This window comes from Punica granatum, chromosome 2, assembly GCF_007655135.1.
Source record: "Punica granatum isolate Tunisia-2019 chromosome 2, ASM765513v2, whole genome shotgun sequence".
Classification (NCBI taxonomy): domain Eukaryota; kingdom Viridiplantae; phylum Streptophyta; class Magnoliopsida; order Myrtales; family Lythraceae; genus Punica; species Punica granatum.
In genome coordinates, this window is record NC_045128.1 from 29,400,292 (window position 1) to 29,423,133 (window position 22,842).

Sequence of the window (22,842 nt, forward strand, 5' to 3'; positions counted from 1 at the left end):
GACATATCTTTTAGATGTTTTATTATTCCCTCTTTCCCATATATACCTTCCCGGAAATTTTAGGATGAAAAAATCAGTTCCCTTTTTGTTAAAAATTATATGGATTTACGTACATCATTCAACTAACCAAATATAAAATTAATTATCTATTACTAATGTAATGAAATTAATTCATCATGTTATCAAAAGGGAGGGTAGCGCAGTGACGTACACTCTCGTCTGTTGACCTAGAGATCACAAGTTCGATACTCAGTGGGACTACTTGTACCTCTTTATTAATTATTTATAATTTCTCTTTTACTGTACTAGGACTTAGGCCTCCTTTATAACCGAAATTAATTCATTGTGTTGTTTAAATAATCATCGGAAGAGCAAGTTTGGCTTGACTTGGTTAACTGCTATTCGATATATTGAGAAACCTCCAAGAAATGTTCCAAACTTTCAATTATATGATGATCATCTTGGGAGAGAATAAGATAGCCTAATTTAACAATTTAGAGTTGATGGAGAAGTTCAATGGAAATCACACGAATTGTCTTTTTTTTAATGTTTTTCATCTTGTAGTCTTTTGTTTCCCTTAATCACCCACAAAATGTCAAAGTAATAAATAGATAGAGAGACAAAACATAAGCATAAATCCTCACTTGAAATTAAAAGATTCCGAGTTGATGAGAGTAGAAATTTTCATACCCTTTATTTCTGTTCATCCATTCATTATCATTTCATAAGCCTCTCTTGTGACACAAAAGAAAAAAAAATTGTCAAAGTAGATCGAATCTCCATATCCATTCTGAGGCCAACTGTAACATGTTTTTTTTTGTCAGCAATTGTGACATGGCAACCTAAGATTATTATATATTGCAAAATCATGTTAGGTTGACCCATTTTCTGCCAAGAAATTGAGTGAGGAGGTCTATTCCCTTTGTTTGTGTTGACCTAATTCCTTTCTGACCTAATTCCTTTCTAATTATTATATTGAAACTAGTCCTTGCACAAAGGAAAGGAAAATCCTATTGCAAGCCAGAACTGAAAAATACTGTAATATTTTACGATTATATGGTGCAAAAATGAGTAAAGAATTTACAAGTTGACAAAAATTATGGCATACTATCCCGTGCTTAATACGCATTCACTCGTTTGAAATGGATTATCATTGATACTTTCTTATTTATGATGAGGTGACATCACCAAAAAATTTCTAATTCTACCCTAATATATATATATATATATATAGAGAGAGAGAGAGAGAGAGAGAGAGTAAATGTTTGTGCTTAAGGCAAATCCCTTGTTAGCCCCTTTAACTATTCTCTTGATCGAATTATAGTCCTATAGGATTTCATCTTTTAATTAACATTTTAAAATATTGAATTCTGTATAATCTCATTGTATTTTCTCTTTAAATAAAAGTGCTTATATCTTGTCATTTTATCAGTGTTTTTAAAAAAATTGTTATTTTCATTTGATCACGATATATTAATTCTTTCGATTACTTGATAATATATATAGGGAAATATATTTATCCCAGCTTGTTGCTTTACCATGGAAGGGAAGTAGTTCATGGATGACTTTAATATATATTTGAAGGAATGTCAAGAGCAATTCATAATGTCTAAATTAATAACTAGTTGAGCTTTTCCTTTCTTTTTCCTTTAACACACAATGTTAAGAAATAATTTTTAAATTGTCTTTTCGTGTCTACAGAAAAAGTTGTCACGTAATTGATGACGTTAGCGGGTGATTAAAATAATAAATCTTAAATTATATAGTGCAATGACTAAAATCGGTCAAAAGATATTGTATAGGGACTAAATTCGGAGGAACCCAAAGGTACAGGGATTTAAAAAAGGATTTTTACCTGCTCTAATAGATATTATATATATATATATATGTATGTATGTATGTATAGCTTGTACTTACTATTATTTACAATAATTTCATATGTTATAATTGTTTGTCTATGTTTTAAAGTTTAACCTTACTGTAAACACAGTTCTTTTATTATCTTCCGACTTCTAAAAAAAATTAAAAACAAATAAAAATGAAAAAGAATCATTTCTCACACTTTCATTCATGTCTACTTTCTTATTCATGTTTTAATTGAGAACCTACTTTAGATTACATTAGTTTTATAACTAAAAAAATGATTAATATAAATTAAATATTAACTATGTCAATTTAAATTTAAGTATGCTTAGTCTAAATGGCGTGCTATGCACGGGTGCCTAATTAGAATGGTCTGACGACAGTGCTTTCATCTGCATTGCGCTTGTAGTCCATGATTTAGTTATGGTTAGTTTCCTAAAAACAAAAAAAGTTTCCTTAAACATTTTTATAACATGGAAAAGGTTAATTTTGAAAACAATTGAACGTCAGTGACCGTGTTGTTTTCATCTTATCATACGTATCAAATGCATTTCTTGCCGATCTTGATGCAATAAGATACCTTTATAATCGCCTTATATGCATCACTTATCTCACAAGAGACGTCATCTAATACCAAAGAAATTATTATCAAATAACAGCTGATATCGTCACAGCTAAACAATCAAAGAGATGTTTGGGATTTCAAAATTGTGAGTTTACAATGTTCGTTGTTCGCTTAACTATACAATGTTAGTTGTTTGCTTAACTAAGCTGACACAGAAGATGCGTGTATGCGCTACATGGCCTATGCCCACTTCCTTCCTAATACTATACACGCCATAACCCGACCCACAACCACATGCGCTTAGACTTGCATTAATACTAGCTAGGGTGTTCATAGTTATGAGTGTCTTCAACTTGTTCTGCACTCAGTATATAATGAAGGGCAAGCTAATCAAGTTCACCATTCTATAAATGCCCCATCACCGAAGCCCTATCAAATATCTCCACGGCCATTAATTAAGTAGAAATTAGACCACCTGAAGAAAACCTTCCAGCTGGGTGTTGAAGCTCGATTTCCACGAGGCGACACCGGGATGATTTTTGACGACCTCTGCAGTGAATGTGATAATGGGGGAGCCTTTGTTGTTGTCCTTTCCTCAAGAATGCTGTTTCTTCAGAGCCTGGTTTAGCAGTAAGGTGAAGCTTCTTTCTCCTTGTTGGCTGTGAAATTCAAGGCTCTTCGATCATCTTCATTGGCCAATTTTCGTCACGCCTTTCACCTTCTTGTTGACAAATTTTCAAAAGTTGACATTTGTTAAAAGAACAGGCAATGGAATTACTCTACCAATCCATCAAATGTCTAAGTGCAGAACTCCAAAAACGAACAGGAGAAAGAACAAGATTGAACAACCCAGAATTGAGGCTCTTATTTACTCTAGATGTGAATGAAAGGAAGTTCTAATTGTTAGGTTCCTTTTGGACCTCCTGTAGAAATTCTCATTTAGGATTTACTAAACCAATTAGATATTGGTCTAAGTATCATTTCAAACAAGCACTGTTCCGTATCATGATTAGTACAAATCTACCGTCTGATCCATGCAGTAACACCATTTCAAACTCCTCAATTTTCTTTTAGTAACCAGTAAGAATAGTAAGTAGAATCGATACACTAAAAAAATAAAAATAAAACAACGAAACAGATAGAATTTTAATAATGATAATTGTGCGATGAAGTTATTAATTTGAAACCTCCCTTCAAATATGTAATTGAACCAAATTTCTGAAAAAATTCAGGTCACTATTTCCATGAAAATCACAAAGATAAATATTCATTTAATGAAGAATCATTAGAATAATTATCAAAATCTAGAGGCTTATCAATCTCAGGCTACTCTTTCCTTTACCATCGGAAATTTGAAATCCACCAGAACAAATGTGGAAATTATTGTAATAGCAGTGCTGACTTTTTAGTTGACACAATTTAGTTAATTCTGATGCGATCTTCTGCAATTCTCGGATTATTGCATCCTCATCTGAATTATAAAGAAGATAAAGATTTGTATTTGCAATGCAGTTGTCAAATATTGTTAATATCAGATTAATCAAATATTGACATTTGACATATGATTCTCCCCCATGCTTTTCTATTCACTTAAAAGTATAAACTTTTGGGGATGAAGACCGACAACATACATACATCATGAGAAAACTCACTCCTTCCTCTAAAGAGGAAGGCAGCATGTTCCGATCAGTGGGCACATAAAGCTTCTGTTGAACTGTCTTGAACCCTGCCCCTTGGAGGACTACGAGACAGAAAAGTTTAAACCTGTAAAATTTAGAAGCCAAAATATTCTAGAAACTATACATACAATCAATCTAGCAAAAAATTAAGAAATGAGGACAGTATTAAACAACCAATATTACTGAATTGGAAACATGCAGAAAAGGGAATTATACTAATATGCTATCCCTCGAATAAACTGAGAACAGACCAACACGAAGATGTTATGGCAAAGGAAAAGTTCTATTAATGTCCTAAATGCAGAGAAATCTATCCACAAGACAAGACCATGATCTGCTACATTCATTAGGATTATAAAGCACAAAAAGGAGATCAGTAGTGCCAGGAAAATGTCCTCGTACAGCTATTAACAGCCAATAACAAAGTTTCCAACTGCAGAATGACATAGTCCAGTGGTATTACAAATGGACATCTAATTGCAAGCTACTTGACACTAGCGATTCCAAAAAGGGAGGGGGGGAAAAGGCACTGCATCATCTGAAATTACCATGACCGATCTATTTGCTTCTGCTTTTAACAAAAAATAGTTGCAAAGAAATGCTGTAAGTTGAGAATTTAACATATAAACCTGAAAAGGGCTAGATGAAGCAATACTTTCACAATCAGTTATTTCACAAATGAAATTTCTCAGAGAAAGGGGAAGGTATTAGCACATACAGTTTGTTGGGCATCTTTGATTTCCTCTGCAGCAGATGCAACTTGATCTAGATTGAATGATTGACTGCTTAGCACATCCCGCTGACCCTCATAGCTGCTCGCAAAAATTATCACGTATCACAACAACAATATTGCAACAAGTGCTATGAAATTCTCCTTTCAAGTAAGACAAGGCACAGAAACAGAAAGTCTCCGAATTGGAGCAATAATGCCGACTCTATCTACTTAAATCAACATAAGAATTCCATAGTTTCCTAATAATTAACTCCAACAGTAATGCCACATGTAGACCGAGGGAATGAAAACAGTAGACTCCCATTCTAATCGTCACAGGCATTATTTACACTAGGTTCCCGTCCTGCCTCGCCAAATGTGGATGGAAAGCAGTGTCACAAGAGGATTCTGTGCAGCCATATGGTTAAATAAGATACACCAAAATAACACAACAAAATAAGCGGCAGCGGAGAGGGAAAGCAGCAGTACAGTACATTCGCTTTTGCTTGAGGGCCCGCAATGCTCGAGCCTTGATCGCTTCGCGGGCGGGGCCGGGTCGAGTCCTCTTGATCTGCTCCTTGTATCTGGTGAGCGCGGCATCCAGCTTCCTGATCTTCTCGTCCACCGACTCGCCCCGTTTAGTACTCTGCACATAAACACATACAAACCAAAACAGATTGGTATAATGCTCTCTGAGCATAGAAAGAGACATACATTATGAGAGGAAAAGCGAATCTCATATTCTCCACAAAATGCTTAGCTGGGTGTCGAGTAAATTGAGGTTAGATTGTTTTGTAAGGCGAATTGTCCCATCTCATTGCGCTAAAGTGTAGCCCATCTGATTAGAGTGAAGCAGGGGCACATTTATGAATGAACACAAGCAGAACAGACGCAGACAGAGAGAGAGAGAGGGAGAGAGAGAGGAGACCCGATTGGAAGCTTCTTCAATGGAGGTGAGAGGAGGCTGCTTCTCCTTCTCCTTGTTGACGCCAAACACTCTCTTCATCATCCTTTCTCCTTCCCGCTGCCGAAGCGAAGCGCTCACTTGATTTTGAGGAAAGCGAGAATATGAAAGAGAGAGAGAGTGTGTAAAGTTGATTAGTGTGGGACTACGGTGAGACACTCAAGACAACAACCGGAGCGTTAGTCGTTCTCCCCCGAGTTGTTGTTCTTCACATACTAATCCAATATTTTGGAGTTTTGTCAATTTTGACCCCATAATTTAAAACCTTTATAAGGAAGTCCAACATAACTCTGTTTGTAATATAGTATACCGTTAATTTTCTATTCAAATTTGAGAGAAATTCTGATGTGGCAAACCTTGTAAGGCCAACTTTAATATATGAATATATTGAATCGCAAAAGGGAAACCCAACTCTAGCTCGAAGGCAGACACCACCCCCTAGTTAAGGTTGCCATGTAAGTACAAGACTGCCGGTGACGTCATCTAGGAGGGTGGTGGCCGCCCACGAAACCATCAGCCCAGGCAGCGCCCAGGGGTGGTTGTTTGTAATACGGACTCTATAAGTTGTGTCATGTCAGGTTTTTCTTCAAATTTGAATAGAAAATTAACGATGGTTATATATTTGAAATAGAAATTAAAAGTCAGACTGACTCATAATCTTTTCGAATGATATACTTAAATTGAGAAAATCACAAAACGATGGGATTCATGTAATTATTTGCCCTTATTTTATTTTATTTCCAGAATTTAATTTCCTCTTGTGGAAAAAGAATATTTCCTTTGGCAGCATGAGCCAAAGAAAATATATTTTTTCTTGTAAGTGAAAGAAAATATTGTTATTAGATAGCTTATTTTCACCATTTTCATTTTTTCTTTGTTTATTATTATCTTTTATTATGACTATTATGTTTTGTGGTCCGAGGGTCCCAATTACTCCATAAAGAATGTCTTGTAAATTAGGTGTTTATAAAAGTGAGGCAATAGATTCAACTAATATGGATTGGTTCAATCAAATTGATGATTGTTCCTCTTAGGTAAGATTTCGGATTTAAATCTTGTGAATCTAGAAAATTAACCCCATTGGTGGGCCGACCCGACTACTCGAATTGGATTAGTCGGGACTCATTGGACTTCCAAACAATCGGGTACACGTTGAAAATTGAAAATAGTGAGGCAATCGAGAGTAAAAAAGATAAAAGAATAATTATAAAGAAAGGAAATTTGGCGCAGTGGGCATTATTTTTCAACTTTGGACGTAAAAATTCTAAGTTTAATTTTTATTATTAATATTGTTCAAACCTTTTCTTTCTCTCTTTTTATTTTTATTTTTCAATTGCCTATATCTTATCCCAACTTGGCCATGGCCTCATTTGTAATAAGAAAAAAAGTAATTATATATCTAAATCACCATTTACATCAAAGTATATTCTGCGGTAGCTAGTTTGCGCTGCAGAGGAAATTATCCCTCTTTGAGTGCATAGATTTAACAATATTTGGAAATTTTTCTACGCAGAAGATCACAAAGACGAATAGTCATTAAATAAAAATCATTCAGATATCTCTCAAATTTTAGAGAGTTATTTCTCTTGGTCGAGTCTTTTCTTTTCTATTGGAAATTTGAAATCCATCGGAACAAATATTGTAATTCTTGTAATAGTTATGCTGACTTTTTCGTTGACACAATTTAGTTCACCCCAATGCGGTCTCCTGCAATTCTCTGATTCTTTGCGTCCTCGCTTCGATTACAAGGAAGATGAAGACTTCGTCTTTGCGATGGAGCTGTTACATATTGTTTATATCAGATTAATCAAATATTGACATCTGATTCTTCCCGGTGATTTTCTATTAACATATAAAAGTAAACCATTGGGGATGAAGACCAGCAGGATACCTCTCAGGAGTTAGGCAGCATGTTGCGGTAACTGGACACATAAAGCTTCGGCTGAACTGTCTCAAACCCTGCCCCTTCGAGGACTGCAAAAATGTCACGCAAAATTTAGAAGTCCAGTTATTCCTAGAAAAAGTTAAGGAATGAGGACGTCGATGCACAGAAAAGACACAAAATTGGCAACCTGCAGAGAGGATGCAGAAGAAACATAGCCACGAGACCAGATCGTGATCTGTTACGTTCGTTAAGAACATTAGTTTTACAAGAGGACATCAGTAGTTCCGGGAACTTGTCCTCATACAGCTACAAATGGACATTCGAGACTTCTGATCGCGAAAAGGGAGAAAATGAAAGGCACCGCACGAATTTGAAATTAATGTGACATTTATAAAAGGGTTGGATGTCATAAGTTGGGAATCTAACGTATATATATGAAAAGAGTTGGATGTGGCAGTATGTTCACAATAGGAAAGTCGTAAAGAAAGTAGAGAAATCTGTAACACATACAGTTTGTCGGGCATCTTTGATTTTGTTGGCAGCGAATGCAACTTGATCTAGAATCAATGTCCGACCACGCAGCATATCCAGCTGTCCTTCATAGCTGCAGGAGAAAAGATTGTCACGCATCAGAAGGACAATCGCAGCTCGTGCTATGACAATATCTCCTCTGGAGTAAGAGAAGGCAAGGAGAGCCTCCGAGAAATGCCGACTCTACTTCAAATTAATTACAATAACATTGCCACATTTGGACCAAGGGAATGAAAACAATTAAAACATAGACTTCCATTCTATACGGGAGAAGTTTTATGCTAATTGCGATTCCTCTGGACCAAACGTGACACGAATAAAATATCACAAGAGGATTCCGTTGCAGCCATGTTGTCAAATAAAGGAAACACTATGACAGAAGGAAATAAGTGGAGAGGGAATGCATAAGTACGTTCGCTTTTGCTTGAGTAAAGGCACTGCTCGAGCCTTGATGGCTTCTCGGGCAGGCCCGGGTTGAGTCTTCTTGATCTGCTCCCTGTAACTGATGAGCGCGGCATCCAGCTTCCTTATCTTCTCGTCCACTTTCTTGCACAGTTTAGTAATCTGCAATATGACACGCATATATAAACACGCGCAGGAAAGAGTATTATGAATGAAAATGAGCAGAGCCGACTAATCAGGCACAGAGAAAGAGAGAGATTGAAGGCAGACCCGATCGAAAGCTTCTTCATTGGGGGCGACAAGAGGCTCCTTCTTCTTGGTGACAAACACTCTCTTCATCATCCTTCCCGCTGCTGAAGCATTGAGAGACTGAAACTTCTTAAAGGACAAAGGCTCAACTTCCGTACTTTACCTTTTCTTCTTCATTGGCTCAAAGGATAGTTTCCTTTTTTGTAATTCCCTCAGTTATTAATTTTAATGTTTTATAGGAATTAAGTGTCCTCTTATGGAAGAAGAATATATTGCTTTTCCTTTCTTATGAATAAGAAGAATATATAGGTGTTAGATATATTTCCACGTATAATATGTTCATGAGTATCCTCATGGTTGGATGCATCCTAATGGTTGAATATATTGTTGTTAGATATGTTTCCACGTATAATATGTTCATGAGTATCCTAATGGTTGGATATATTCTCATTCCCATTGAATTTATGCAAGAAATCAAGCTCAAAAATAAAATGGGTCAGGGCGACAGCTACAACACAAAGCCAAACCAGACTAAAGCCAGGGTTATTGGCTAGAAAGCCGAAAACGGTAAACCAAGCAGATGCGAATTAAAGAAAAGGCTCTTTTAGGTATCATCGGTTACGGTTACATTTGAAAACAGGAGGCAAACAGATGATGAGGTTGACATGATCTTTTACAATCAATCTATGATCATCTGGTTCTGGTACGGGCTTTGATGAACTGATTAGGAAACTATGGTTTGGTTCAGATCTTTAGATCAAAAAAGAAGAAAACGAGCAAAATAAGCCATGCCGACCCTTGTGGACGTCCATCAGAAGTGCGACTATGACATCATTTGGAATGGCCAGAAAAATAAATGCCCTTCAACATAAATGAAATCAGATCAATCTCACATCACAGTACTACATAAACTATGAGCACGATTCACACATTCGAGTGATATATGCATTAAAACCATCCATGAATGAAGCAACAAGCGAAAGCGAACTAAACACCAATTCAAGCCCTTCTTCTCCTTCTCCCTCTCTCTTCTCCGATCAATTTGATTTGAGTCCGAGCTTCTTCCTTGTCTTCCCAATGAAGAGATCCCCAGACTTGATCTTGCCTGGGATGCACCCGCTTATGGTCATGAAGGGAAACTGGGCTACACCCTCCTTCCTCCCAAGCGAAACTAACGCCATTGCAGACCCGGGTTTGTGAGTTGCAAGCTTGGGCCCTTTGCCTCCGCTCATCAGTACCTTCAAGTTCTTGACTGTTACTTCAGCATGAGCGTGGGCCAAGTAGCCTTGCTTCAGTTCCTGAAACATACCATCCCAGAGTTATTACAAAACTGACTTAATCGACCAATATTTGAATTACACAAAAAAAAAAAAAACAGGCCATGCTTGGCACTATAATCCGGTTTTCCAAAGCAATATCACTCAAGAACATTTCCATTCAACCGTACTTTCTTAATGATTGCTTGCGTCTATCTAGTTTTTCTGCAGCCTAATTCTAACAGAGGCTGGTTCGGTTGTATAAAGAATTTGACAAATCCGTCCCAATCCTATACAAGAGGTGGACGTTCTTATATTATAAGCACTAGCTTGACCTGCCTATATCTGATAGAAAGATCACAAGATCAGCCTCTATGCAGCGTAAAGATAAGAGGAACTTACGGGAACATCAGTGATATCTCCAATGGCAAACACATTCTTGTGACCTTTGACCCTCATGTTCTCATCAACCATCAACCTTCCACGATCATCTAAGCTGCCACCGAGCAAGGTCTCCTTAAGCCATGAAGAACCAACAGGCTTCCCAATACATAAGAAATGGCAATCAGCTCTTATGGTTTCTCCATCAAAAGTTCGATACAGACCATCTGATGCAGAGCCCAGATCGACCGATTGACCTAGGAGCACTTCGACCTTCTTTGCAGTCAGCCAGTCCAATGTCTTCCGGGAAGCCTTGGGCCCAATGAATTCCAACAACCTAGAACCTCGGTGGACTAGAGTAACCTTCTTCTCGGGAAAGTCAACGGCAATTTCACCGGCAAGTTCTACCCCAGTGGGGCCTCCTCCGATAATTAGGATCGAGTTTGAAGACTTTATCTTTTCAAATTCTGGACAAAAAGCAAATATTACAGGATTATCAGCAAAGAAGGCCGATTCATGTTAAGCATAAATGAAACCAAGTACAAAATCTCCATGCTCACCGTCCTGGTATTGAGCAATTCTTTCTCTCCGACTCCTAGGAACCGAATCCCTGTGCCCTGTGGCAACCACGAGATAGTCGTAGGGAAATAGATTGCCATCTTCAGTAACTACTCCTCTCTCTGCAATGTCCACAGCTGCAGACGTGACAATTCGTCCATTGGAAAAGTAATCAACGTGCTCGATCACAGATCTCTCCGCAACAGATGGTTCGACCATCGCCCTCAAGCTTGCCCAGGTGATCTCAAAATACTCTTTCCTGCAATTGTTTGAACAGTTCACCAAAGATCGAGTCAACAGAAAGCTGAAATCCGAGTCTACCCTATTGTCAAAATCGAAATTTAACTGTCATCAACAGCAGCCACAGCCAATACATCGCCCATCTATTTAAGCTTTTCCTCAAGTCGATAACCTTTAGCAACAAGGAGGTTCATCGATACATTACAGGCCTGGATTGATCTTATCACAGTTTGACATTACTCATTCCTCAAGAATCACCCATTCGCAGCATCCCCTGTGCTATACTACTCGACCAAAAATTTCCCTCTACCAATAGTCGAATATCGAAATACCGATTCAACTGAAATGGAACAGAATGTAATAATCCAACTACACGACACGACACGACACGACACGACACGGCACGGCAGTATGTACGCCTTTCCACTCCATTCCTTCGAACCAAACAAGCCATCAGTGACTTTCCCAATCCATCCATTTCAGAGAGCGTAATTCCGTTCTCATCACAACAGAAAAGGGGTTAATGAAGGAAATGAGACGTACGGATCAATGAGGACGACATCGGCAGTGAACTGAAGGGACTTGGCGACGAGGGACCCACCAATGCCGCCGCCGACCACCACCACCTTCTTCCTCCCCCCACCTTCTGAGCCTTCCATGCCCGCCATCTCAATTGTAACTCAAAATTCCACTCAGTCGCTGGAAATTGCGCCGAATCCGAAACCTTGCAAGAGTGCGGAATGCAAGAAGACCCACAACCCCTTTTTATACAAGAGAATGGGGAGATTCGATGAACTTCAGGGCGGGCAATGAAGAAACTTCTAGTGGGTAGGAATAATAGATATTATATGGAAGGACGAATCTCAATTAATTCTCCATGGCTGGCTTTCCGTAAACAGGTCGATCGAGGAAGGCGCCTCCGGTTCGATTCCAGAGGAGAGGAATCGATCGTCATGTAACCGTCATGACTGACGTTTTCCCGCCGCTGTTCCTGAAGAAGCTGGAGCCGAAGCTTTTGTTTCTTTGAGGATGGGGAAAGAAATTCAATTGCCAAAGCCAAACAGAGAATTAAAAGATATGAATATTTGCAGTTTCAGTCATCAATGTTTTGTTGACTGTGCAATTTTGTCCTTTAATTTAGTTTCCAATATTTTCCTTTGTAGCTTGCTTGTAAATTGCAATGACATGCAGACATCTTTCCTTTACGTGGGTCTTGTTTCAAGAAACATATAAAAAGAACTAAAATTTAATGATACGGTCACGAATAACGATTCGGTCAAGACCTATTTGTTGTAGTTGGTTTTTGAGTAGTTCCCATTACAAATTGGGTGGGGCAATAGGAAAATGATGAACCAATGTTTTGGTTCCTTTCCAACTTACAAGGTACCAGCGCGATTGGTCTAGGGCAAGGTCAGTAAAACATCGACTTAGTTATGCTTAATTAATTTTGCAAAATGCCTAATTTGTTTCATGTACACAAATTTTCTCATTCTCTTAATCATATCCGAATTTTTCCATTCGCTAAACTGTTCAATCAAAATAATTTTGTTCTTTTAGTCATCTTTTTTTCCTATCTCTTTTACAGAAATCACTTAGCTTTTCTCTTTTCTCTCCTATGTTCATTTTTACATATGATTATTGTAATTATCTTTCCTCTTATTCTTTTAGTTGATACAAGGAGAAGAAAAATATTTTATCTTTTTGTTGTGAATGATTACCGTAATGAAATAACATCGAAAAAAATTATTAGGAGATATTAATCTAAAAAAAAAGTAATTATTAATTTGCTTCTCAAAAATCTAAAATAAAATAATATATCAATTTTATTGAATGTAAATTAAAGGCCTCATATTAAATTTTCGCCTTAGGCCACATGTTCTCTTGGACCACTACTACGTACCAGAACTGAAATTGGGACAGACTCTTTATTCTTTTAAACTTTTTATATATACTGATGTAACTTCACTTGCATTGCACATGTATATTAGTCTAATATGATTCTTATATTAATTTCACCTGAATATGATGTAATCAATACATCTAATAATCTGCATGGGTGATTCATTCATTATATAAGGGAAAATAACATAGCACAACACGATTTATTTTTAATCTTTTTCAAGATACAGCATAAAATGAAATAATTTCATCATATGCTATGAAAAAAAAAATTCGCCCCGCCTCATTTCGTCCATTTTTTCACCATACAACATGATTTTTTTTTACGATGGATTTTTTGGGGCAATTTTACAACAATGGCAACTTGAGGGACTTAAAGTAAATAAAATAAAAAAAATTGAAAAAAAATTTAGGGATGTGGAAGATGTCGGAGAAGGGGGTGGAGCGCCCCCACTCGATTTGGGAGATCCTAGCCGCCTAGGATCTCCTAAATTGGCTAGGGTCTCCCAAAACGGGGGATGGTTGGCCGGCTGGCGCCCCCACTCCCTTCCCTAATGCCTCCCTTAATTTCTTTTTAAAATTGTATATTATTTGTTTTGAGTTCCTCAAGTTTTTATTCTTACAAAACTTCCCCCAGAAAAAAGTTCACCGTTAAAAAACCTTGATGTACGGTGAAAAAAATACGTAATGATGTGGGGCGAAATTTTTATTTTTCCATAACATATGGTGAAATTATTTCATTTTACGCTGTTATTTTCTCTTATATAATTTACATTCCTCAACAAATTAATTTTTAAAAGGGAAATTTTAACATGAAAAAGGGAAATTAAATTTTTTTCAGTTTAAGTGTTTAATATTCTAATTTGTGTGTTTATTATATTTTCTATTCGTGATGGACAATACACGGTGCTAAATACTTTGACCGAAATACTGAACACTTGCAGATGTCCATTGAAAGGTTCGCCTACGACATCATTTAGAATGCGCCAAAACTGCAAATGCCCTTCAACAACATAAATGGAATAAGATCAATCTTACATTACTACATACACGAGCACAGCTGACACACTCAAGTGACATGTACGTTAAACTATCCATGAACGAAGATCTGAGTCCTCCATCTTCTCCTCCCTCTCTTTCCTCATCACTTAGATTTGAGTCCGAGCTTCTTCGTTGTCTTTCTAATGAAGAGATCCCCGGACTTAATCTTGCCTGGGAGGAACCCGCTTATGGTCATGAACGGAAATTGGGCCACTGCCTCTTTCCTCCCAAGCGAAACTATGGCCATTGTGGACCCGGGTTTGTGAGCGGCAAGCTTGCTCTCTTTAACTCCACTCATCAGTACTTTCAAGTTCTTGACTGTTACTTCAGCATGAGCCACGGCCAAGTAGCCTTCCTTGAGTTCCTGAAACATCACATCCCAGAGTCATTAGAAAGCTGACTTAAGTCACTGGTACTTCGAACTATACAAAAAAGGGCCATGCTGCGCGCTATCATCCAGTTTTACAAAGAAACACCGCTCCTTGTACTGCCATCCTTAATGACTGCTCGTGTCTGTATAGTTGTTCCGCAGCCCCATTCCAATAGAGGCTTATCTTTGACTGTATAAAGAATTTGACAAATTCATCCCAATCTTATACAAGACGAGGACGTTCTTATACTATAAGTACGAGTTTGACCTGCCCATATCTGATAGAAAAATCACGAGATCAGCCTCTAATGCAGTGTAACAAAGATAAGATGAACTTACGGGAACATCAGTGATATCTCCAATGGCGAACACATTCTGGTGACCTTTGACCCTCATGTTCTCATCAACCATCAACCTCCCACAATCATCTAAGCTGCCACCAAGCAAGGTCTCCTTAAGCCACGAAGAACCAACAGGCCTCCCAATGCATAAGAAATAGCAATCAGCTCTTATGGTTTCTCCATCAAAAGTTCGATATAGACCATCTGATGCAGAGTCCAGATCAACCGATTGACCTAGGATCACTTCGACCTTCTTTGCTGTCAGCCAATCCAATGTCTTCTGGGAAGCCTTGGGCCCAATGAATTCCAACAACCTCGAACCTCGATGGACTAGAGTAATCTTCTTCTCGGGAAAGTCACCGGCAATTTCACCAGCAAGTTCTACACCAGTGGGGCCTCCTCCGATGATTAGGATCGAGTTTGAAGACTTTATCTTTTCAAATTCTGCTTACAAGATTATCAACAAAGAAGCCAATTCATGAGAAACATAACATGAGACCAAGTACAAAATCTCCATGCTCACCTTCCTGGTACTGAGCAATTCTTTCTCTCCGACTCCTCGGGACCGATTCTCTGTGTCCTGTGGCAACAACGAGATAGTCGTACGGAAGTAGATTCCCATTTTCAGTAACTACTCCTCTCTCTGTGATGTCCACGGCTGCAGAAGTGACAATTTGTCCATTGATGAAGTAATCACTGTGCTCGATCACAGATCTCTCGGCAACAGATGGTTCGACCATCGCCCTCATGCTCGCCCAGGTTATCTCAAAGTACTCTTTCCTGTAATTGTTTGAACAGTCCACCAAAGATTGAGTCAATAAAGAGCAATTTAATCCAATTCCATCCGATCAAGGCATCAAATTAATCCGAGTCTATGCATAAAGTTTATTTTGTGCAGTCATTAACAGCAGCCACAGCCGATATATTGCCCATCTACTTAGGATTCTCCACAAGTTCGATAACTTAAAGCAACAAAGAGGTTCATCAACATTACAGGCTACAGTGTTCGACATAAATCATTCCTCAAGAATCACAGAAACGCAGCATCCCTTGTCCAATACTACTCGACCGAAGCTCCCTCTAGCAATAGCCGAACATCACGACACGGCAGTATATACGCCATTCCATTCCAGTCTTTCGTCCCAAACAAGCCATCAGTGACTTTCCCATTTCATTTCCAGTCGGCTGTCATTCCATTCTCACAACAAAATGGGGTTAATGAAGGAAATGAGACGTACTGGTCAATGAGGACGACATCGGCAGTGAACTGTAGGGACTTGGCGACGAAAGACCCACCAACGCCGCCGCCGACCACCACCACCTTCTTTCTCCCCCCACCTTCTGAACTTTCCATGCCCGCCATTTCAATTGTAACCCAAAATTACACTCAGTAGATGAAAATTGCGCAGATAACTCGCAAGAATGCGGAATGCAAGAAGACCCGCGAACCCTTTTAAACAAGAGATTGGGAAGATCGATCAACAGGGAGGGCAGTGAAGATTCTTCGAGAGGAATCGTCATGTCTGACGTTCCCCGACTCTGCCTCTGACGAAGTTCGAGCCGAAGCAAACGTTTCTTCGAGGATGGGGAAAGAAAGAAATTCAATTGCGAAACGGAACGGAAAATAAATGATATGGATAAGTACAGTTTCAGTCCTCATTGTTTTTGCTAATAGTGCAATATTTTACTCAATTGAAAAATCATAAAATGAATTAAAATATATATTTTTTTAATTTTTTTTCCGTCCATATTTTAACTGGAAGGTAACGGAAGCGCTGCAATGAAGTAAATTTAACAGTTAAGAGTCAGGTTGAGCGGTAAAGGCGGGCGCTATCAGTTGCCGTCGGCATCCACACCACCCATAGTAGGTGTTAGATTGATTTTGTATGGAGGATGGCAGCGGGCAACGAGCCACTATCGTACCTCCATCTCTATATCTCTCTTTTTGTGTTATGAAATTATTTAGCCTAGTACGAAATAGGAAATGGAGAATCATATATATTAATGAAACTCGAAATGGTAACCTTGAAATCAGGGAAAAGAATGAGTGGCACTTCTGCCTATTGAACCCCCTTTCTCTAGTAACTAGCATTTTAGCTTTGACAGGGAATCATACTAATGAAAACTTAGTCAAAAAATTGTTACATATGATCCATAAAAGTTCTAGTCGACTTCATCCATCGCCTTAAAGTCAAATATAATAGTTTCTGATTAGTCAAAATTCTCGAGCTTACATATCATCCCTCTTGCAGGAATAATAATAAAAGTGAAATAATTTTGATGAATTATGTAAACTTTTGGACGCTAACTAATTCAATTTTGAGCTAAATTGACTCTTTAAATGGCAAAATCTCCCAATGGTGGATTTTCTCTATTTAAACAAGATTTGAACACGAGACTTTTTTTTTAAGAGAACATGCGTTGAAGTACCAGCTGATCCAACTCAGGTTGGAAGTAATAATTATTAGAGTTAAATGCGGAACTACTAGGTAAGTTTGGGCTTGCCCCCTAACTTTCAAAAAGTTGCAGAGTACCTATCTACTTTAGTCAAAATAAGCAAGGTGCCTCCTATTCCAATTTCGGATTAGGTTTTTAGCCAAAAAAAGGGCACGTACCACAAACATGCCGATCAGTGAAGGACAAATATGTCACATTTTAATTATAAGAATTTCTAAAACAAGAAAATAGGACATGAAACTCCCCAGTTCTCCTCGGCGACAACCCCATCTCCTTGTCTCCCCGCCACAGCCACCTTCTCTTCGGGCAACCCCCCCACCCCCGGCGACACCATACCATCTGATATTATACATACACCCCTTTTTATGAGAAAACCAAAGCCGAGGTGGGGCAAAAACAAATGTTTCACCAAACAATTTTCTTTTCTTTTGACAAAGATAATTCGATCTACATCTCAATTTCTTGAATTTAAGTTGAACAGCACTTGTCTTTCTGAATTTATAAAAGAGTAGAAGATCAACCCCAAATAAGCAAAGGAAAGAGAATGCAATTCATGTCTATCCATGCCGAACCTTAATAACTAAAATACAATTGAACGAGTCGAACAATTGATTGTTAAAGCTCTGATTTGGACGCTTCTTCATCGGACATGCTCTCTTTCACCTTCTCAGCTTTCTTCTGGATTGATTTGGCAGTAGATATGGCCGAACCCTCGATCGTGGATTTGTTTAACAGGATCTTGATCTTGTGCCATAATGTTCGGTGAGGATAATCCTTTCAGGAAGAATTAGGGAGTTTCGTGCACTAATTTTTTTCTTGTTCCAAAAATTTTGACAATTAGAGTGTGAAAATATTTGTCCTTCATTTATCGGCATGCGAGTGACATGTTTCCTCCTTTGGTCAAAAATGTGATGGACATCTTGCTTATTTTTGGGTAAGGTCAGGAAGTACTCCGTAACTTTTTGAAGATCAAGAGGTAAAATCCAAACTTACTATATAGTTCAGGAGTAAATGTATTTAACTCTAATTATTATTTGAAAGACACTATTTTTTAGAGATGACAGGCATGATGAAACTTAAAAGTCGTTTTTCTCTATTTAAGAAATATTTGCCGAAATTTTAAGTTACCCTTTCCATTAACAAAAATCTTGCAATATTTGTAATTTATGAAGGATATTAGTTACCCGAGAGTTGACAGATTCAAACAAAAATTCAATAATTCTTGATTCTTATTGGAGGAATAAATATAAAAAATATCTTCCTCGTCTGATCTTTTGTCCCATCAACTAGATTGTGTCACATGTCCAATCATGATATCATAGAAAGATGTATCTTGTCCCTACTTAATCAGTTTGAAGTTTAACCTTTAAAAGTCATTTCACTTTTGTTTATCTTTATTTAATATTACGATTAAAGTGTTCATTATTTTATATAATTAAAAAATTGAATACTTTAATTAAAATATTAAATATTTAAATTAAAATATTAAATTTGTCGTGGTGTTACAAAGTTATATTAAAATTTTACAGTAATTGAATTAGAAGGTAGAAATCATTTTCCCTCTATGAGGTCGTGATTGGACATATGGCAAGATGTCGTTGATGAGACAGGAGATGAGACGGGAAGAAGGGGTCAGAGGATGAGACAGAAAGACAATAGCCATTAAGCCCACGCTATCTTGTTTTAATAGTGGTCCCCAAAACTTTAGTTTCACAATCTACTGGTTAATAGATTTTTTCGGACATAACAGATCGGCAGTGTCATTCTATGTTGACAACTGCTAAACTAATTACATTTCCATCTCATGCTTCCTCTTCTCAGATTTCACATTTATCGGGAAAAAAAAGAGCTTATTTTTTTTGCAAGTAATAGAAATATTACAAAAAACTAATTGTAGTACGAATGTATATCTATATCTATATATAATAATTTAAAATATTTTTAGCGCGAGTCTCTAATTTATTTATTGAGAGTTTTCATATAAGTGCTCTTAAAAAATAAGGAGTTAAGGATTTAACGTCCATTCACGTTTCCCGCATTGTCCCATTCCCTTTTCTAGAAAACATTCTTAAATGACATCACTAATCAATTTCGAATTTCCCAAAAAAATTACCCAATAGATTTACACCTTTGCTTACACTGTCTCTCAAAAATATGTGACGCACGGGTTGAAGGACTAGTATTATGCAATTTAAACTCCTCTTGCGAGAGAGCTCACAAGAGTTTCCCATTCGCATGAGAAAGAACTGCCGCATACGTGTTATCGTTCGAGTAGAAATTATCACGTAAGCATTAACTCTCTCAATTAAATATATTCTCTCTCACATTAAATTATATTTGACTTTTTTTTTTAGATTAACGGGGCCAAATCCCAAAGAAAATCAAATCCTGTTTGGCTTTATTTTTACTTCAGATCCTCTTCCACTAACTTTCTTTTAAATTATGAAAAGTTCTAGAAAATTTTATAAAACGAGTTGATAATATTTCAGTAAAATTGACTTTCACGCAATGCGCGGACTGCAAGACTAGTTTTCCTAAACCATGACCAGCTTACGGCATAAGCTACACGCATATGCCGTATGCGTGTGTGTATATATATATATATCAATTTGAAAACAATCAGTGAAATATAATTGCAATTTTAGAAAATTAATTTTATTTATTATATCTTGTATCCTACATGTCCTTAAAAACAAGTGTTAAATCAAACACAGACGGCCAATGGTAAGAATAGAAATTTCAAAAGTAACAGAAATTTTATAAATAAATTCCAAACCTCCGATAGTTTTTCGCAAAAGGGCTCTGCAGCTTTATTCAATTCTTCGTAGTTTTAATATAAGAAATGTATTGCTATGCTGCAAGATCAACTGCTCAGTTTATAACTTAATAGCATCGCAATACCGATATAATGCCAATGTTCTTAAAGGACCGTTAAGTAAATTGTTGGATGCGCAATTATTGCAAGAACTTCTCATATTTGTTCCAAATTCAAACTCAAAACTCGTTCCCTTAAAATGGCGTATAGAATATGCCAAGACGACCAAGACTAAGGAACAGTCTTCGTGCTCAACCTCATGTCTCCACGTAACAGTAAAGTGAAAAGGGCACGTTGTCTTCATCAAAAATGAAAGGGGACGTTTGTTGTCATGCCGAGTCGCTGGATGAATTTGATTACGTCCCAATATCATTCGACGTCCCATAAGTCTTCAGAGGTCGAATAGTCTCGGCATAATACAGATTTGATAGCCGACAAAGACGGGAGTGACATGGAATTAGGCCATTTTTTTCGTACCCATGATAAGATGAGTCATTTCGAGGTTTTATCTCCTGTACTTTTTGTCCTCTACTCTAATTTAATTAAGAATTTTAGTCGCTCAATTCTATCAAGTTTTGATATTTCAGTGGAAGATCCATAATCCCTAAGGAAGAGAATTTAATGTAATGGTATAAATCGTCATTTGAAACTATGAAGTCTTGGATTCGATTATTGTAAGTGAGATTTTCGTACTTCTTTATTTAGTTTTACTAATTCTATTCTTGTACTTATCATAAGCATCCTTTATAATCGAAAAAATATTTATAATCCTTGCTAACGTGTGCCAACCAACCACCACAAGTTTATGACTCATCGACCGATCACTTATGGCCATGTGCAATTCATTTAGTCGCATCAAATATGTTATAAAATTTTCAATTAAAAGCATATTTTTTGCTGATTTTTTTTTCACTGAATCAATTGAAAGCTTATTAGATCACTCCCCCCACTTCTCCTGCAGCTTCAGGGCAAGCTTTGACACTGCTTAGAATTTGTTTTGAATTACGGTGAGATGTTATATAAGCACTTTTATATCTATATACCATTATAAAGGTCGGAACAAAACATGTGAAGTGCCACATAGGAAAAAATGAGTGAATAGTTTCCATTGGACGACTATATGCACCAATATGAAATGAAAATTGGAAAGTAGGAGGAAATATACCTAAAATGGCAGAAGATATCAGGAGAGGAAAATCAGGAAAGTTGGAGAAAATATACCAAAATCGCAAAAGATATCAAAAGATTAACGGGTGCAAATGAAATCTAGATTATTTGCACTCTAAATCGAATATTCCCGAAATGCTTGAAACTTTATGTGTCTTCCTCGCGTAACTATTATGAACACATACTCGGTGGAAATTTATGATAGTGAAGTTTGTTGATTGTCGGGGGCCTCGTTGTCCGCTCACACCATCTTCGATGTCTTGTCTCCTCCCAACATTAAATAAAGTTGTAATTTTGGGTAAAGAAATGAGAGGAGATTGACATTTGCAGGAAACTAAGATTGATGTGCGGAGTGTAAAAGGTCAAAATAATAACAATTATGTTCGACGTATCTATTTGGATCTTGCAGTTGAACTTTGCAAGAGAGCGTTCACTAGTGCTCCAAATCAGGAGAATTTTTTAAATTTAGTTGTCTTCTTGGACTGTAAAACGAGCAAAGCAGCCGCGAGTTTTAGCAGGGAAGGAGCAAAGCAGCAGAAGATAGTAACTGAACGTAAGGAAGAAAGGAGCATAGCAGACGAAAGGGTGATAATATGGACGGTCACGGTTGAGATTTTTTTCTTTATTATATTCATCCAGATTTTGTTTTGGGAGGGAAAAAAGGGTGCTCGATTCTGCAAGTTACCCTTAATTTTCATTGAAAAATTTTAATGGCTCAAATCTTTCGAAACTAATCTAACGGTGTACATTATAGATGCACCGTCTGCAATCAATTTTAAACTGATTGCATTATAGACGTCCCCACATATCTCCGTTTTTAATGTGGAACCGAATAGGCACAACCACGAGTAGTCACAATTGAAGTTTGTAGGTATGGAAACAGACCAAAAGAGGTTCACTGTTAGTAGATAAGACAGGAGTAGTTATGAAATCTTATTTAAATTGGAAGGCTATTTTCGAAATTTAAAATCAAGAAACAATAAAAGGAGCTTCCCACTTTTATATATAGTATTAGATAGACATAGATATAGTATAGATAATAACAATTCTAGCATGCACATACATGTGCGTGGGCCTTCCGCCTATTTACTAATAATTATAGGAGATTGACTCTCTTAAGCTATGCACTCACTAATTAATTGATTCATGTATATGTGTAATTAATTATCTAAATTGTAAGTAATTAATTAGGTGCCCTCTAGATGGCCTACTATAATTAGGCCTAGGGAGGATTGAAGAGTTGCATAGGGTGCAGATAGGAAAAATTCTAGAATGGGACGCTAAATAATATCTCATGGTGGGATGCTTATTTTTTTTTATTACATATAAGTCCTTCGAGCATTAAAATTACATTTTAACATATAAATGTTTCAATTACGTCACAAATTAATCGGATCGCATTCGAAACTCATGAAATTTTTCAGATTGATGACGTGTCTTCATGAAAAGTAGCCATGTGTCCTAAAA

General features: G+C 37.2%; 4 protein-coding genes across 10 annotated transcripts; all 4 read right to left on the reverse strand.

Annotated features, from left to right (window-relative positions):
• Positions 1-2,528: 2,528 nt before the first annotated feature.
• Positions 2,529-5,939, reverse strand: LOC116198080 (vacuolar protein sorting-associated protein 60.2-like). 7 transcript variants are annotated; one of them, XM_031528399.1, is made up of 5 exons: positions 5,748-5,939; positions 5,314-5,465; positions 4,826-4,919; positions 4,064-4,169; positions 2,529-3,149 (listed from the first exon to the last, which is right to left on the reverse strand). In XM_031528399.1, the coding sequence occupies exons 1-4, from the start codon at positions 5,826-5,828 to the stop codon at positions 4,089-4,091; spliced, it is 408 nt and encodes a 135-aa protein (XP_031384259.1). In that variant the 5' UTR covers positions 5,829-5,939; the 3' UTR covers positions 2,529-3,149; positions 4,064-4,088. The 7 variants fall into 7 exon arrangements, with proteins under 7 accessions (XP_031384259.1, XP_031384260.1, XP_031384261.1 ...); XM_031528400.1 differs by having other exon boundaries at positions 2,529-3,146; positions 4,060-4,169; XM_031528401.1 differs by having other exon boundaries at positions 4,060-4,169.
• A 1,383-nt stretch (positions 5,940-7,322) lies between these two features.
• On the reverse strand, positions 7,323-9,552 carry LOC116195831 (vacuolar protein sorting-associated protein 60.1-like). The gene is made up of 5 exons (XM_031525217.1): positions 8,872-9,552; positions 8,612-8,763; positions 8,179-8,272; positions 7,675-7,757; positions 7,323-7,562 (listed from the first exon to the last, which is right to left on the reverse strand). The coding sequence occupies exons 1-5, from the start codon at positions 8,941-8,943 to the stop codon at positions 7,526-7,528; spliced, it is 438 nt and encodes a 145-aa protein (XP_031381077.1). The 5' UTR covers positions 8,944-9,552; the 3' UTR covers positions 7,323-7,525.
• Positions 9,553-9,691: 139 nt separating this feature from the next.
• Positions 9,692-12,297, reverse strand: LOC116195830 (apoptosis-inducing factor 2-like). Its single transcript, XM_031525216.1, has 4 exons — positions 11,829-12,297; positions 11,048-11,304; positions 10,509-10,954; positions 9,692-10,148 (listed from the first exon to the last, which is right to left on the reverse strand). Exons 1-4 carry the CDS (start codon positions 11,951-11,953, stop codon positions 9,888-9,890), a joined length of 1,089 nt encoding a protein of 362 aa, XP_031381076.1. The 5' UTR covers positions 11,954-12,297; the 3' UTR covers positions 9,692-9,887.
• A 1,815-nt stretch (positions 12,298-14,112) lies between these two features.
• On the reverse strand, positions 14,113-16,560 carry LOC116195832 (apoptosis-inducing factor 2-like). Its single transcript, XM_031525218.1, has 4 exons — positions 16,175-16,560; positions 15,460-15,716; positions 14,935-15,380; positions 14,113-14,589 (listed from the first exon to the last, which is right to left on the reverse strand). Exons 1-4 carry the CDS (start codon positions 16,297-16,299, stop codon positions 14,329-14,331), a joined length of 1,089 nt encoding a protein of 362 aa, XP_031381078.1. The 5' UTR covers positions 16,300-16,560; the 3' UTR covers positions 14,113-14,328.
• Between the last annotated feature and the right edge of the window lie 6,282 nt (positions 16,561-22,842).

What these genes read in the sequence shown, in the direction of transcription:
- LOC116195830 (XM_031525216.1), bottom strand. Translation starts at nt 11,953, where the DNA reads ATGGCGGGCATGGAAGGCTCAGAAGGTGGGGGGAGGAAGAAGGTGGTG. An exon ending in AATTGCTCAATACCAGGACG is followed by an intron (nt 10,955 to 11,047) that starts GTGAGCATGGAG and finishes CTTTTTGTCCAG; the next exon opens with AATTTGAAAAGATAAAGTCT. An exon ending in GAGATATCACTGATGTTCCC is followed by an intron (nt 10,149 to 10,508) that starts GTAAGTTCCTCT and finishes GGTATGTTTCAG; the next exon opens with GAACTGAAGCAAGGCTACTT.
- LOC116195831 (XM_031525217.1), bottom strand. Translation starts at nt 8,943, where the DNA reads ATGATGAAGAGAGTGTTTGTCACCAAGAAGAAGGAGCCTCTTGTCGCC. An exon ending in ATGAAGAAGCTTTCGATCGG is followed by an intron (nt 8,764 to 8,871) that starts GTCTGCCTTCAA and finishes GTCATATTGCAG; the next exon opens with ATTACTAAACTGTGCAAGAA. An exon ending in TTACTCAAGCAAAAGCGAAC is followed by an intron (nt 8,273 to 8,611) that starts GTACTTATGCAT and finishes TTTCTCCTGCAG; the next exon opens with CTATGAAGGACAGCTGGATA.
- LOC116195832 (XM_031525218.1), bottom strand. Translation starts at nt 16,299, where the DNA reads ATGGCGGGCATGGAAAGTTCAGAAGGTGGGGGGAGAAAGAAGGTGGTG. An exon ending in AATTGCTCAGTACCAGGAAG is followed by an intron (nt 15,381 to 15,459) that starts GTGAGCATGGAG and finishes TCTTGTAAGCAG; the next exon opens with AATTTGAAAAGATAAAGTCT. An exon ending in GAGATATCACTGATGTTCCC is followed by an intron (nt 14,590 to 14,934) that starts GTAAGTTCATCT and finishes GTGATGTTTCAG; the next exon opens with GAACTCAAGGAAGGCTACTT.
- LOC116198080 (XM_031528399.1), bottom strand. Translation starts at nt 5,828, where the DNA reads ATGATGAAGAGAGTGTTTGGCGTCAACAAGGAGAAGGAGAAGCAGCCT. An exon ending in GCCCTCAAGCAAAAGCGAAT is followed by an intron (nt 4,920 to 5,313) that starts GTACTGTACTGC and finishes TTTTGCGAGCAG; the next exon opens with CTATGAGGGTCAGCGGGATG. An exon ending in TCAAAGATGCCCAACAAACT is followed by an intron (nt 4,170 to 4,825) that starts GTATGTGCTAAT and finishes TCTGTCTCGTAG; the next exon opens with TCCTCCAAGGGGCAGGGTTC.